Source organism: Notolabrus celidotus, chromosome 9, assembly GCF_009762535.1.
Source record: "Notolabrus celidotus isolate fNotCel1 chromosome 9, fNotCel1.pri, whole genome shotgun sequence".
NCBI lineage: Eukaryota > Metazoa > Chordata > Actinopteri > Labriformes > Labridae > Notolabrus > Notolabrus celidotus.
In genome coordinates, this window is record NC_048280.1 from 4,240,477 (window position 1) to 4,255,994 (window position 15,518).

A 15,518-nucleotide genomic window follows, 5' to 3' on the forward strand; every position below is an offset into this window, starting at 1 on the left:
AATAATAAATAATGATAATAATACATGAAATATTAAAAACTACATATGTAATATTAACTAAAAAATAATTAAATAATAATAATTAAATAAAAATGATTATAATTATAATAAATTAAATCGTAAATACTGAACATTTAATATAAAAAATGATAATGAAATAATAATGATAATAATAAATTATAACTTAAATACTCAATATTAAATAATAATAATAATTAGATAATAATACATTAAATATCAAATCCTTCATAGTTAATGTAAAAAAATTATAATTGAATGATAATAATAATTATGATAATAATAATACAATAATTCTTAACACTAAATATTTAATATTAAATTATAATTAAAAAATAATAATTTCTTAATTATACATTAAATATGAAATACTAAATATTTAATATCAAACAATAGTAATTTAATAATATTTATCAGCATAATAATAATACATTGTATTTTAAGGCCCTTTCAAAGCATTCAAGGTCACCTCACAGAATGAATATTTAAAGAAGTTTTTAGCAGAAGAAATAAAATATTGCAGGCTTTATTATCAGTGTTATTAAATGTCTGGTTGTCGTTTGTCTTGAAATGCTGATCCCTAAAATATATCTGAACCTCTGCCTCAGAAGTGATGTGTTTATAGCGGCTGTGAGCAGAGAAGAGTCTAATAATATCCAGAAATAATTACCCTTTTCATCCTCACAAACTTTAATTTCACGTGCATATTAAGAACTGTAAATGAAAACAATTTTATACCACTTCACATAAATGAAAGCTGCGTCTTCACAACTGGAGCAGGATGTGAACAACTTACATTATATTTGTACAAACCCATTCCTCCTCCTATTTTGATGTAAAATCATAATTACCTCCGGCACAGGGCTTGGAGCACGGGGACCAGCTCTTCAGAGCCCACTCGTAAGTGTCCTCCTGGATCACATTGTTGTTGTTTACAGGCACTGAGTCTTCATGGATGATGTACTTGTACATTAAAGTGGATCGTGTTTCATTGTCCTTAGGTACGATCTGCACAGGAAGACAGGCAATTAAACAGCACGCACGGTCATCACAGGAATACTCAGCTTTAAATCAAACTACTTCAAGTTCTGTCTCCAAAGAGAGGAAACAATGAGCTGGAGGTGTTCCATAAACATGAACCAGGTAACCATCAGACCATAGAGGCGTTCATGTAAGACTCATTATGGTTAAGTCTGCAGAAACATACCCCTCACGTGTCTTTAATGTGTTCTCTGGGTTTATCTCTGGTACAGGTTTTCAGTTCATATTTGCAAAGAAAACTGCAGGCAGAAAATCACCCTGCAGGAAAACGCAGCAGGAAATGGAAACAGGTGTTGCTGTGGGTTTAAGGTTTGATTGATCAAAACACATCAAATGCTTCAGGTTTTTACAGAAAATAATGTTGTAGGTGCCATAATGTTCGTTTTTCGCGCGTTGATTGTTTATCATGATTCTTTCCTTTTATGGTTATGACTTCATTTCCAGTATTGGGCTCATGGGTGTAGTTAAACATGTATGCACCTGCTCAGTTGTGTAGGGGGAGGCGGACTGTAATGGTAAAATCGGTTCCTTTGTGGTCAACTGCCCGAGACGCCCCATCTCTTGACCCCTCATCAAGACACTAGGTCCCATTGTGTTTTAAATTGTGACGTCTAGACCCTGAAACCTCCTTGATGAATACACAATCCCATCCTGGTGCAGATACCTACAACAGACAAAGGGTGTGAAAGGGTGTGAAAAACACCTTAGGGACCCCGCCCTGATGTAGATACCTGCAACAGACAAAGGGTGTGAAACACACCTTAGGGGGCGGTCCTCAGGTATAAATGTTCAAGCTTTCCCCATGTTCGAGGTCTTTCTTCATTCCAACCGCTCGGGTGTTGACTGACCTTTTCCTTGCAAAGAAAATAAAACCTTGTCGGCCGGCAGAAGTCTCTATTTCATTATTCACCAGTAACGGGAAGTAACGGCAAAAACTTCCACAACAGGACAAAGAGAGTTGGAGTCATGTGACCAAGGTTGTTATTATTTGATCAAGGATTCTCCTCCTCCTTCTCTCCTCATCCATGTTGACTTCATGGTCCTCTGAAAACCTCTGACCTGTTGACTCCAGGCCTGGCTCCGCTCATCATGACTTTGGTTTGTTGTTGTAGTTAAGTGAAATACGATCTGGTGATAACACAGAGTGTTTTATTCTGAAAATCAACCGGATGTTTTCATTTTGTTTTGGTGAAACCTGACTTCCTGTCCCGCTCCATCTGCTCTGTTGAGATTGATGCGTCGTGCTCCAGCATCCAGTAAAAAATAGAATTCTTGGGTATCTGATCCGGATCAGAGTCGCAGCCGGAACGCAACGGAGCGGTTCCAGTGGAAGTCAACACATTGACTAGAATAGAGACCGATCAGATCCGGTGATGTGACGGACAGGACACAGATCTGGTGGAATTTGGCCGTTGCTCTCAGCGGCACTTATTCACTCTTGGCCACTTCAAATGTGTTAATGTCTGAAATATAAATGAGACATACGTAACTTTATTTCATACCAACATATCCTTCATGTTGCATGATCTTACTTTTATACCTGAAACAACATCTGTTTGATGCATATCGCTTCTTCTGACACAGACCCTGTAGCAGCGCATCAGGCATCAAAATAACAACCCAAATTAAATTTTAAAACTTAAAATATTCAACTAGGATGTTAAAAACAGCTTTGTCATTTAGAGGCATTTCCTCAGAAAACAAAAAAAGTTATTTATCTATTTATTTTTTCAATTATTTTATTTTATTTTTTCATTTTATCTGATTTATTTATTTATCAAAGAATCATTGAACCAAAAGATATGAATGAGACCTGAACTTATATCAGGAATATATGTAACATAATGTCTTAATTAAAAAGATACTTGAGACTAGGGGTGACCCCAAATAGTCGAATATTGGACGATTCGTTCTAACGAGCCTTAGTCGACTGCCAATCTCATAGTCGAAGATTTGCATATGAAACGTGGATCATTCCATTCAAACCATGGGGGTGCTCAATGTCTAATTTTACATTATTTTCCTGTTTCCCGTAAAAATATTGTCTCATTTAGACTATTTTGATATAAATATAAACTTATTTAATTTAATTCTGAGAACAGCTCTTGAAGTGTTAAATCTCCTTAAAGTGGTAATTAAATCTCCCCTGGTAATTAAAGGTGGACTCTCCCATTTAGCAGGACCTGTGGAGCAGACGTACCTCAGCTGGTCTTTAAATCTTTCTACGTTCATGGCAGCTCAAAATGTCAGGAAGTAAAACTTCAGTTGATCCTAAAAACTAGTGATGAAGATGAGGAGCAGCTTCATGAAGAGGGCTGTGAGATCAAGGATTACCGGACCACACAAAAACTGTACGGGGCCAAAAGAACGAGGAGGAATACCCAAAGCTGTCTGAAGCCTCAAAAACAATCCACAGCATCCCATCCACCTCCACACCATCAGAGAGGATATTCTCAAAGACAGGATTTACAGTCAACAAAGCAAGGAGCGCACTTCTGCCCGTACACACGATGGTTTTCCTCACGTACAATTTGAAAAGACTCAAGCGGACAAAGACGCGATGAAAGACTGTTTTAAAAGGTTCTGTTAAGAGATTTAAAAACCCTTTAGCTGGTTCAGGTTTGATTTTGAACATTATACAAATGTTTAGTCTTAAGTTGGACAAACTACCCTCTGCAGTGCTGCTCTCTGCTGTGTGAACACTGTTTAAATATCTCCTGATTCCTTTCTCTATAGTGGAGCGTTGTTCCATGTTTAACGGATGGTGGCCTTATTTGAGTTTTCTCTCCTTCATCACCTCGTTGTTTTTGCAATATAGATTTAAAAAATCTAAGTTTTAAACTTATAATATTCTGTTGTCCCTTTTACTTTAGGCTACGAGTCTCTTAATTGTAAAGGGTTATGTGTAATATTGTCATGCGGTCACCATCATGCAGACTTTGGGTCAATAAGGAAAAACAACAAACATTCCACTATTCGTCGACTATGGGCAAAATCTGATGGATCAGATTCGACTAAGCAAATCCTTAGTCGGGCTCACCCCTAGTTGAGACATGAAACAGAAAGCTCTTTTCTGAATAAGGATTTTGATAAGGGGGTCATCTTACAGTCAGGGTCATCTTATATTTGGGTCAATGGGATAATAAAATTGATAGATACTCCAGATCATCTCTTTTGCTCTTCTGAGTCAAATATACTTACCAAAGCAGCTTAACTCAACCTTCTGAGACAGATGTGTGTGGTGCCTTTTTACCCTTCACTCGCAACCAAGGAGAGTGTAAATTATTCTAATGAATCACCAAAGTCTACTTAATGAATGCTGAGAGGGCCCTGCTCTAACAAGTGTTCCTGAAACAAAGAGACTGAACCCCCTCTCATTAGATTACTTTTCAGTTTAAGTATTTTTGATGGATGAAGTGTAATTAAAGTCTGTTAGATCTGCATGATGTTCTCAGTGTGTCTGGAACTAAACGTCCTGATATTTAATTACAACCTTCCCATAATAAGAGACGTCTACTTCAAGATGATTACATTTAGAAAGTCCTGCTGAGGTAGAGTAAGAAATCAGCTTCAAAGCTAGGGTTGGTAGTCACGGATAACTAGCATGGATTTGAATGTAGCATTTCCTCAGGACTCCGTCTAGTCCCTCCCCCCCTCCACTTGAAGCTCCTCCAAAACGACGCCCCCCCGCTCACATGCATGAGCGCCGCTGATTCGGGACCATATGATGGTGACTGATTCCAAACCGGTCCTCAGCACATCGTTTGTGTTTTGCACTACGTCAACTCATGTCTCACTCAGCGGTAAGAAAACACTAAAACATTATCATAATGAAGGTTAAAAACTCAAAGAGGTGCCGCTTGGACAAGACACTACACCCCAGATTTCTCCTTGCGGGTTCAGCAGTGTGTGAAGGTGATTATTCATACTTCATACTAGTGATGGGAATTCCGGCTCTTTTTAGGGAGCCGGTTCTTTTGGCTCGGCTCACTACAAAGAGCCGGCTCTTTCGGCTCCCAAGTGGCTCCCAAGATTTTTTCATGTTTGAATGACTGTATTACCTAAAATAATGTTAAATTATATGTCAAATGATTTACTATTGTAAAAAACATACATTATATCAAATGTGTATCATTTAAAATGCTTTATCTTTATACTCAACATGGAGCAGAGTTCTACAGAAATTAAATTATAAAGTACAAAAAACAAGACTCATCACAATTAGACAAAAAGGTCCATTCTCTGATGTCTGTATATTATTTATAAACTTTGAAACACCTTCATTAACAGCAGGTTTCCTTCACTGTCTTTATTCTTCTAACTGCACTGATGGATAAACAGTTATAATGTCCATGACCTGGAGGACTGAGATCCTTCACAGACAGATCTAATGTGTCTTTGCAGGTTTTATGTGGACCCTGATTGATGACATATTTTAACCTTGCACAGTCAACACTCTGCCTTTAAACTGACTATGCCGTTTCAATGTGTCTAAAGTTTTCTGTGTTTTCTGCGGTCACTCGTTTTTCCACCTTTCCAGTGTGTTCTCTGTCTGTCGCACACGTTCTCCCTCTTGTCTCCCTCCTGTTGGTGTGCTCACTGTGCTGTGTGTGTCTGTAACCCCTCCCCTCCCCGTTCTGCTCAATGTAGACACGTGATTGGTCAAAACGCCACCATGTCTTGACCAATCACGTGATGCTTTAACAGAAAAAGACGAGAAAAAAAAACAAAACAGGAGCCAGCTCCCGTCGTTCACTTCAAAGAGCCGGATCTTAGAGCCGGATCGTTCGCGAGCGACACATCACTACTTCATACCCAACAGAGCATCGTCTGCTATCAGTGTATGAATGTGGTGGTGTTTAAGAACTAATAGTAATAATAAAAAAAATAATAATAATATATTATTAATATACTATAATATACTACTACTAATAATAATAATAATAAGACTCAAGGATGCTTAACAAATGAGGTGAGAGGAGATACTAATAGTGGTTGCCAGATGGTAGAGTTAATAGTCTGTGGGTCTTGTTGAACAGGTGGGTTTTCAGCTGTTTTCCAACACGTCCTGAGATGCATCATTGCAGGAATAGAGCTGAGGGTGAGAGCTGCCACACTGAGGGCTCTGTCCCAACAAGCTCAGAATCTGGTGCAGGGGATGGTGTTGTACTACTAGGGCCTGGAAGCTGTTTTGTTGCACCTGTTGGAGCCTGTCCAGGTGTTTGCTGGGTACCTCAGACCAGACTCTGTTGCATCTATGTTTCTAAGATTATTGAAAGTCAGTCCTTTTTAGACTTTTAATTCTCAACATTTGGAGCTACAAAGAGTTTTAGATTTAAGTTAGAGATGCAGATTTATGGTGTGTTTGAAAAACTTTAAAGATGCCCTGACTGTAGAGGAGTGATACGTTGTTTTTAAGCAGTCGAATTAATACAGAATTACAATGAAATCAATGACAAAGCATATACCCATTTTTTCCTGGTACTCAACCTTTCGCCTACATGGACTTCTTACTTTCTGCCTTTCCTGTCCTCTCCCTATGACAGTTTCATAATAGGACCTAAAATACAATCACCCATGACACTTGTGTGGGTGTAACATGATGCTCACTCGTCTGTTTCCACAGAATAACGTCAAATTAAGTCTATAATGTTGGATATATAAGGATCTTCGTTCTGTGCATCTGTTGCTCAGTCTATACGTTGCTTCATTTGAATTGGATGCCGCTAGTTTAATGATTGACAGTCAGCGTCTGATGCAAATATGTACAGCACTGTTAACTGTTGTCCTGTTGTGTCTGCATGTGTCTTCTTTAGCATTCCCTTATTGCTGCTTCCTGATTGTCTTGCTCTGTGTATTTTATGTCCATGGCCACTTTCTCAAAGACTGTCATGTCTCCTTATGTATCTTTTAGTCATTTTTAATTGTATGGTGTTAACTGTACTTTTCTTTTTTCTTTTCTTCTTTCTTTGTGTTTTGGTTTCTCCTCTCCCTTTTTATTCTCATTTTATTTTACCTTATTTCATGTTTTTGTTTAATCCTGATCTTTTTAGGGAGCCTTTTTAACATCTGGCAAGGGACTACAGATGTAAACTAGCCTTTTGGCTAATTCAGGCATAATTACAAAAATGTGAATTAACATGCATGGTCCCTTTAAATGAAAAATAAATCAAATAAATAAATAAATATGAGTCAAAAGACAACAGTGATGTTGGCCTAGATCCGAAAGGACACAAAGAGGACATGAACGTAAGCAGAGCCAGATGATGATGCAGGTTTTTGTGTTGAACGTAATACTAATGGTGTACTGATACCAGCTGCACATTGCGTACGCCAACATGTGAGTATGAGGAGTTCCTGTACTTATTTTTTTCCACTGAAGCACGGACCAGGAGAGTTAAATTTCATCTTTTTCTTAACATTGAAACATTTTTTTCTGACAACTGTTAAAGGTGACATATCATGCAAAATTGACTTTTTAATGGTTCTCTACCTGAAATATGTTTCCCTGGCATGTCTACAAAAAATCCATTCTGCCCCTGTTCTGATTTCTCCACCTTTCTGTAAATGTGTGTGAAACGAGCCGATTCAGACTTCCATGTTTTTGTTACGTAACAACAATATCCGGTCTGTAACAGAAGTCAGAGCTCGGAGCTTGTTCAGCCCATAGACTGTATAAAATACAACTCAACCCCTCCTCTGTTTTTCATTCCCTGCACACATGTGTGCTAACAAGGAGCTTAGGAGGGAGGCATGCTAGTTGTAGGCTGTCTTAATAAACACAAAGGTCGGTTTTACTCCCCACGTCTGCAGATTTGAAGATCTAATGGATGATTTTTATTTATCATGGATAAGTGCTAGCGCTAGTTAGCATAGCCACATAGCTACATGTTCGTAGCTGTGTACCAAGACACACGTCGACATACTGACAAATAAAACAACAAGAAACACTAAATCTGTGACCAATGGTTCAGAAAAGGTCCTGCTACAGGCGCCTCTCTGTCAGGATCAGGTTCAGAGGGTTGAAGTAACGCGATCTCTGAGCAGCCGTGTATATTCAGCCAACATGTAAACATTAGATCAACGTGCTGGAGAGCCGAGGCCACACCCACTTCCTGAGGGGGCGTGGTCAGAGGGAAAACAGACTGTTCTGAGGAGGACTGAAGAAGAGGGCTTTTCAGGCAGACCAAAATCTGATTTCAAAGTGTTTTTTTGAGCATAAACTTTAAAGACATGTTTTGGGGACCTCTTAGACCAATATATATTGATGAAAGAAGCGTGATATGTCACCTTTAACACAAAGGATAAGCTCACAGCCCTAACTGATAAAACCTGTTTGCACACATGTATTTGTTGTTAGCTAAACTTAAATGACAAACATGGCGTATTTATAAACCCCTCTCCACAGGTGCAACTTGTTTGGTGGTGTTCCTCAGGGATCTTTACTGGGTCCCTTATTATTCTTTACATATAAGATACCCAGGAGTATAACTTGTTATGCAGATGACACCTTGCTTTATATTTGTCCTCTAAACAGTCCTTGTATCACAAATGTGTCCTCAATAAAGTCACAACTCTTTTTTTTTGTGCTTCCTCACACTGAATAATTTCCTGAGTGAAATCTTTATAACTTCTCCTTCAGATCCCCGCTCCGGCTCCATAAATAATCTATCGTCCAGCTCAAGCAGTAAATTGATAAATGTGAGGCGAGAAGCCTCCAAGCTGGGCGTAGCCTTTGTTTCAGACCCTTTATTATATGTTCAAGTAACCGAATTGGTACAATCATTTTTTATTCATGGCTGAAATCAAGTCTTTCCTTTCACTGTCGGACCAATTTCCTCCAGGCTCTGAGGTCTACCACGATTGATTAATGGGTCTTTCAGAAACTTATTCAGGCCTCAGCTGGAGGACTGGAGAGCTGCTGTTTGACTACTAATACACTTTAAGAGAAGTGACCTTATGACCTCAAACTCCTGAACCGACACTTTAGTAATACTGTTTGATTGAACAGCTTATTTTGAAACCATTAATGCTGGGTAGACTTCTTTAATAGTCATGTACCAAAGCATTTCAGAGCGCGTGCTGCCTTTTATCCTTTGCTAGAGGATAAACGGTGCCTTGTCCATTTTTCTTTCTGGTCTCTGAAATATTTAAACGGCGACCCGGGGAAGTTTGAGCCGTGGAGTCGGAGTGACAATGACTAATGGACAGGAAACCTCCCATGTGAACCAGCGCTTTCCTTTCAACATATGTGGGCTGATGACTTTGGTCCCCAAGAGATACAAAGTAAAGTAACTAGATTAAGATTAAAGGTTAATCCATCAACATCTGCTCGTACTGTACTGTAAACATTGCCCTTTTGCTAAGCTTACATGAAATTAAATGAACATCAATCTTAAACATTTTTAAAGCAGTAAGCTAACAAAATAATCCAACACTTAGGTTCCACTAAAGCCCACAGTGACGATACAGTAAGGTGGAATACGTGAAATATCAGTTGTTTATTATGAGCTTATTTAAATGTCTCCTACATGAGCATTAATAGCTTTCCTCTCCTATCTGTGTTTCCAAAACATTTGATGGTACCTTGTAGGTTATGACGCCACATTAGATTTGTTTGACAAGCTTGTCATGTTGTATGCATGTGAAGTGTAACACGTTACATTTTTGAAGTATACCTTAAAAGTTAAAATGACAACCTGCAATAACATGGTGTATGGCGAGCTGGGAAGATACCCACTCTGTATTGCAGTTAACAAAAGAATGATTGGCTACTGGGGGAGGTTGATCCCAGGTAAAGAAAGTAAGTTAGACCGTATTATGTATAATTATCTGGTTACAGCTGGGGTTGGTAATCAGATTTAGATACACTTTTTGTTAAACTGGTTAAAATGATCTTTATGTCCTGATGGCAATCAATACATGATGTGTTCTTAAAAAAGAGCGAAGAAAAGCTGCTATCTACAGCCGGAGTAAACCTGGGAAAACACCAACCAATCAGCCTTTTTTGGGTGCCAAAATTTTAAACCATTCAAATCCCGTCCTGCTGTTCAGCCCGCTTCCCCTGACTCTACTGACTGCCCCTCTCGCTCGACCTCGGGCCTGTCCCCTCTGACCCGATGAGGTGCTTTGCTCAGGACTGTAGTCCGGATCAGAGTCTAAAAAGCTCTCGCCACGGGGGCTCTGACAAGCAGAAGAATGAATGACATTTACTAAGTCCTACAGAAAATGTAGCTGTATTGTAGCGTCTGTCCGGACGCTGTAGGGATGACGAGCCGATTCGTGAACACGTTGATCTTTAATAACCGGTCACTGTCGGCCGTGATCACGCCAACCAACAAAACAACAATCAATGTTTGAATGAATGAAGAACTTCTCCTCGTCTCTCCTCTCTCCCACTCACACACTCTACACCTCTCCTGATGCCTTCACTGACCGTCAACACTGTAGGAATTAAGAGCATCTACACTGAACACGTTTAACAAACAGTAGAGCTGTTACAGTATTATATATGTGTTATAACTTTTCTCCTGATATCGTGTCACCAGTACAACTGGATAATGCTAGCATGATAGTTGTGAGTGCTAACAGCAGCCATGTTTGTTTGTGTTTTTACCTTTCACTATGATAATGTGTTGGTGAGGACTGGTTTTGAATCAGTCACCATCATATGGTCGCAAGTCAGCGGCGCTCGTGCATGTGAGCGGGGGGGGGGGGGCGTCGTTTTGGAGGAGCTCTGAGGGAGGAGGGGAGGGGTTAGACGGAGTCCTGAGGAAATGCTACATTCAAATTCATGCTAGTTTTCCGAGACTGCCAACCCCAGCTTTAACCTGCACAACACAGGTGCCTATGCATCACCATGGGTTTTAAAGGTTAAGCAGATACTGGATGACTGTGGCCTGTCTTACCTCTGCATCACACAGATGTGTAACAACATTGACTGGCTTAGACGAACTGTTGAACAGAGGCTTCAAGATCAGTTTCTGCAAAAGTGGCAAGGTGAACTGGATAAAATGACATCATGTGATTTATATGTACAATTTAAATGAGATGTAAAACTAGAAAAATATTTGTTATTTGAAAACCAGAAGTATAGACAGGCTATTTGTAATTTTAGAACGAGTAACACCAGGATCCCTAAGGTCACGGGAAGGTGTAAAGGCCTGGATAGAAAACTGAGGATTTGTAATCTCTGTAATGATGATCGTGTACCATATTTTGTTTGACTGCAGGAACACAAGCATTCTGAATAATAGAGAGAGGTTCATACCCAGGTATTATTTCCAACGTCCCTCTGTGTTTAAATTAATTCTGCTTTTGCAATCACATAAGCCAAAACTTATCTGTAAATTAGGAGCTTTTCTGAAGAATGTCCTTCCATTGTTTAAGTAAGATCTGTTGTACTTCAGACATGCCATGTGCCATCATTATGTTGTTTTGTTATTTGTAATTTCTGCTCTGTGGCTCCATACCATGTGATCATGGTCTGAGCATCAAATTAAAATGAAAATCTATTTTTAACACACCTGCAAACACTTGGGTTATTAAATACAGGGGGAGGTGTTGGTGGAGGTCTGGGGAGTGGGGGTTGAACGCCAGGTTGCCTTAATCAAATGTCTGTAAATTTCCTGCTTGTGGGTTGCAAGGTCACGGGGGAGAGAGGCATTAAAATTTGATGGTGCTGTATTATGAATGTGTGTCTTTATCATAAACGACCTGGCAACTTTGGTCTGTGCGGATAAAAATACACTACCAGTCAAAAGTTTGGAAACACCTTCTCATTCAAGGGTTTGTATTTATTTGAATTATTTGAAACACTGTAGATTAATACTGAAGACATCAGAACTATGAAAGAACATATATGGAATTATTTCATGAACAAAAAGTGTTAAACAAAGCAGAATATGTTTTATATTTTAGATTCTGTAAAGTAGCCCCCTTTTTCCTTCATGACAGCTTTGCACACTCTTGGTATTCTCTCAGTCTGCTTCATGAAGTGGTCTCCTGGAATGGTTTCTAATGAACATGAGCCTTGTCAAGAGTTCATTTGTAGAATGACTTGCCTTCTTAATGTGTTTGAGACCATCAGTTGTGTTGTTCAGAGGTAGGGTTAGTACACAATGGATAGCCCTATTTGACTACTGTTGTAATCCAGATTATGGCAAAACCAGATTATTTCAGTTTAGATGTCTTCAGTATTGAATAATAATAATTAAATAAAAACCATTGAATGAGAAGGTGTGTCCAAACTTTTGACTGGTTGTGTATATGTGGGGAAAATCCTGGAGTTTCCTGGGAGAAACAACCAAACAGGAAGTGAAGATGGGTAAAAACGGAGTGTTGTATGACCCAGATGTGTCCAGAGTTTCACCGTCTAATGTCTTTGAAATGCTCATCAATCAAAAAAGCCTGAAATGCTGTTTTATCACCCGATCGTATTTAACTACAACAACAAACCGTCATGATGAGCGGAGCCAGGTCTGGAGTCAACAGGTCAGAGGTTTTCAGAGGACCAGAAAGACAACATGGATGAGGAGAGGAGGAGGAGGAGGATCCTTGATTCAGTGATTACCGTGGGAAAAACTTGGTCACATGACTCCAGCTGTCCGGCAGCCACGCTCCGTGCTACATTCCAAAAACATAAGCGGTGGGTGTTGATGGAAGAGAGAGCAGGGAGTCAGACTGCAGCGGATCGGAGGCGGACCGGACACGGATCTGATGGGAGTCCCGTGTTAGTCCATTTTTTAACTGTTTCAGAGTCGACCCCCTGGTCTGAATTGGCGCACAATGAATCTTAGGATAAGTAGGACCACCAAGGATTCATCGGGTGCATCCTTTGTGGCTCAGGAAAAGAAGGATGAATCAGAGCCAGCATTTTCAGGGTTCCCACTCTTTTCCAGAGATCATTTTCCAGGACATTTTCATTGATGATCAAGCTGGTATGACAGTCTAAATTTAGTTCCTAATTTAGTTCCTAAATAGTCTAATATGTTCCTCTCAGTGGAAGTCTACATTGAAAGACGTGCAGTCTATGGCTATCTATGAAATCATCTCTTACATACTTAGAAATGATGGCAAATTGATTATAGAATAATGCAACCACAGATGTACAGCACTTCACTTTATCAGTTCAACCAAGTTACAATGATGGGCAACATCTCATCTCAGCTTTCTCTTTTCTCAAAAAATATAAAATGAGCTAAGAAAAAAACAAAAGAGCCAGCAAAGGAATCAGGAAGCTGACTCACTGAAATAAAGAAATAATAATAATAAGAAGAGGATCTGTGCATAAATTGACCTAAATAGATCTGAATGTCAAAAATGGCCACAAATGTTGAATGGGGATGTGTTTTTTTAACCATGTCAGGTCGCACGCAGTCATGTTTGAATAATTTTCCAGGACATTTGACTTTTTCTCCCATTTCCAGGTGTTTTCCAGGACTGGAAAACTGGTCAACTGTTTTCCAGGTTTTCCAGTTTTTCCAGGATGCGTGGGAACCCTGATTTTAGTTCAACTGTGACATCCTTTGAAGGCTGCAGCCTGTGACTTGGTACAAAGCTGTTTTCTACTTCAGACATCTTAGAAGCAAATTTAAGGTCAGCACATTCTCATCCTCTGGACTTATCTCATGTTTAGTGTCAAAACTATGAACCAAAAGTCATTTAAAACGCTGTCTAAAGAAGCTTCCTGCTAAAGTTTCAATTAATAACTGCTTCACTGGTTAATTCACGAGTTTCATCCATTCAGATCTGACAGATTATGATGCTGAATGGCGAGACGGGGGACTGATGGTTAACTGACCTGCTTCTTTTATCCAGCGTTTATTGTCAAGCACATACACTGATACTTTAATTAAAACATAAGCTTTGATAGAGAGGGACGTTTAATTACCAGAACCACCACAGGGTCGTGAAGAGGTCCGTCAGTGTGCAGCGTCTCCACGTCGTCCTCGATGATGTAGTGCCACTCCACACCCAGGTCGATGAAGCTCTTGGACTTGACATCGTCCCCTTTCCCGTTGAGGATGTAATGCCCGGTAGCCTGGTTCTTGATTGCTGTAATCAGTCATTTTTTTATGAGCAGCTAGCTGACAGAGTCAAATCGGCTTTACTCATTCACTTATAAATTATGAATTAGGGGGCTTAAATTGTGCACTCTCAAAAGGATGATTCATGGATATTTTTGCAACCCCTAGCTCTGGTTTGGAATTAATTAAAATATCTAATTTGCTCTAATTTACTCAAAACAAGCTGCCAAACTTCTGATAATGTGTCTGAAAAAAGAGGCTGAAATGAAACTGAAATGTGACTCATGTGGTTAAATGAGCTACCAGACGACCCCTACAGTTTCTGTCCTCTGGTTCCCGAGTCTAGCAGCCACACTGGCATCATTCCTCCAAATGATTGAAAGAAAGTTGTATTTTCTTTAAGGGGAAAACACCTGGGTGTTTGAATCTGATATCCTGCAGGTCAATTCAAAAGCAGCATGACTCAAACTTCACTCTCTGAAGTGAATATTCTTACCAAAGCTTTGCAATCCCAAGGCAACTTGGGTCCAATTTCTACCTGATAGCACAAAATACAGTGTTTAAGGTTCTCATTGCTTGGAACTCTGCCTGTTTAGACTTATTTACTGTGTTATTTCTTTGCATTTGAAAGTGACTAAACTGAAACAAGTCGTTATGAAAGTAGTATATTTTGTGCACAGGTTAAGGTACTGCATTTATGGAGTGTGTTATAAGTTTGCCAGTGTAAATTCAGGTGTTTAAGTTGTCCTACTTTAGCTATTTTAAGGGACAGTGTGTAGAAAGGGGAATATTTAGCCATATTGATACACTCCCTTGCTCGCCTCTGCCATTGGTGAAGCTACGGTACGGCCTTCAAGGACAAAAAGCTCCTGTGATGCATGGTGGAGTTTGATCCTCCATTTGTCAAGTTTTTACATCTATTAATACTTTTTATTTTACACACAACATTATTCTTTGTTTTCCTCTTCCAATCTGTGCATTTCAGGCAGCCACTCACTTAAAACTAAAAGAAGTATGTTTCTAGTTTGTCCACTCTGTGCTACCGTAGAAGCATGGCGGTGCAAGATGGCTGCCTCTGTGGGAGGGGACGTGCTCCTTATGTTTAGCATCTCATTTTAAGTTAACAAAAACAAAACAAAAGGATATCTCTCTCTCTCTTCATCTCCTCTATCCCTCTATCCCTCTCTGTGTCTAACATGAGTCTGGTCCTGCTGGAGGTTTCTGCCTGTTAAAGGAAGTTTGTCCTTGCCACTGTAACTTGCTAAATGCTGCAAAGTGCTCTGCTCATGGTGGATTAAGATGAGATCAGACTGAGTCCTGTCTGTAAGATGGGACTGGATCTTATCCTGTCTTGATGTTGGGTCTTTGTTAATAATAGAACATAGAGTACGGTCTCGACCTGCTCTGTCAGATCATTATTCTAAAGCCACG

At 39.5% G+C, this 15,518-nt stretch overlaps 1 protein-coding gene across 2 annotated transcripts in view; it reads right to left on the reverse strand.

Annotated features, from left to right (window-relative positions):
• Positions 1-15,518, reverse strand: part of adamts3 (ADAM metallopeptidase with thrombospondin type 1 motif, 3) — a 299,298-nt gene that overhangs the window by 54,584 nt on the left and 229,196 nt on the right. For both annotated transcript variants that reach the window (XM_034692333.1, XM_034692334.1), the window contains 2 exons: positions 13,952-14,115; positions 870-1,026 (listed from right to left, as the gene is read on the reverse strand). In XM_034692333.1, the coding sequence (XP_034548224.1) occupies positions 870-1,026; positions 13,952-14,115 (321 nt within the window). The remainder of the gene's footprint in view (positions 1-869; positions 1,027-13,951; positions 14,116-15,518) is intronic.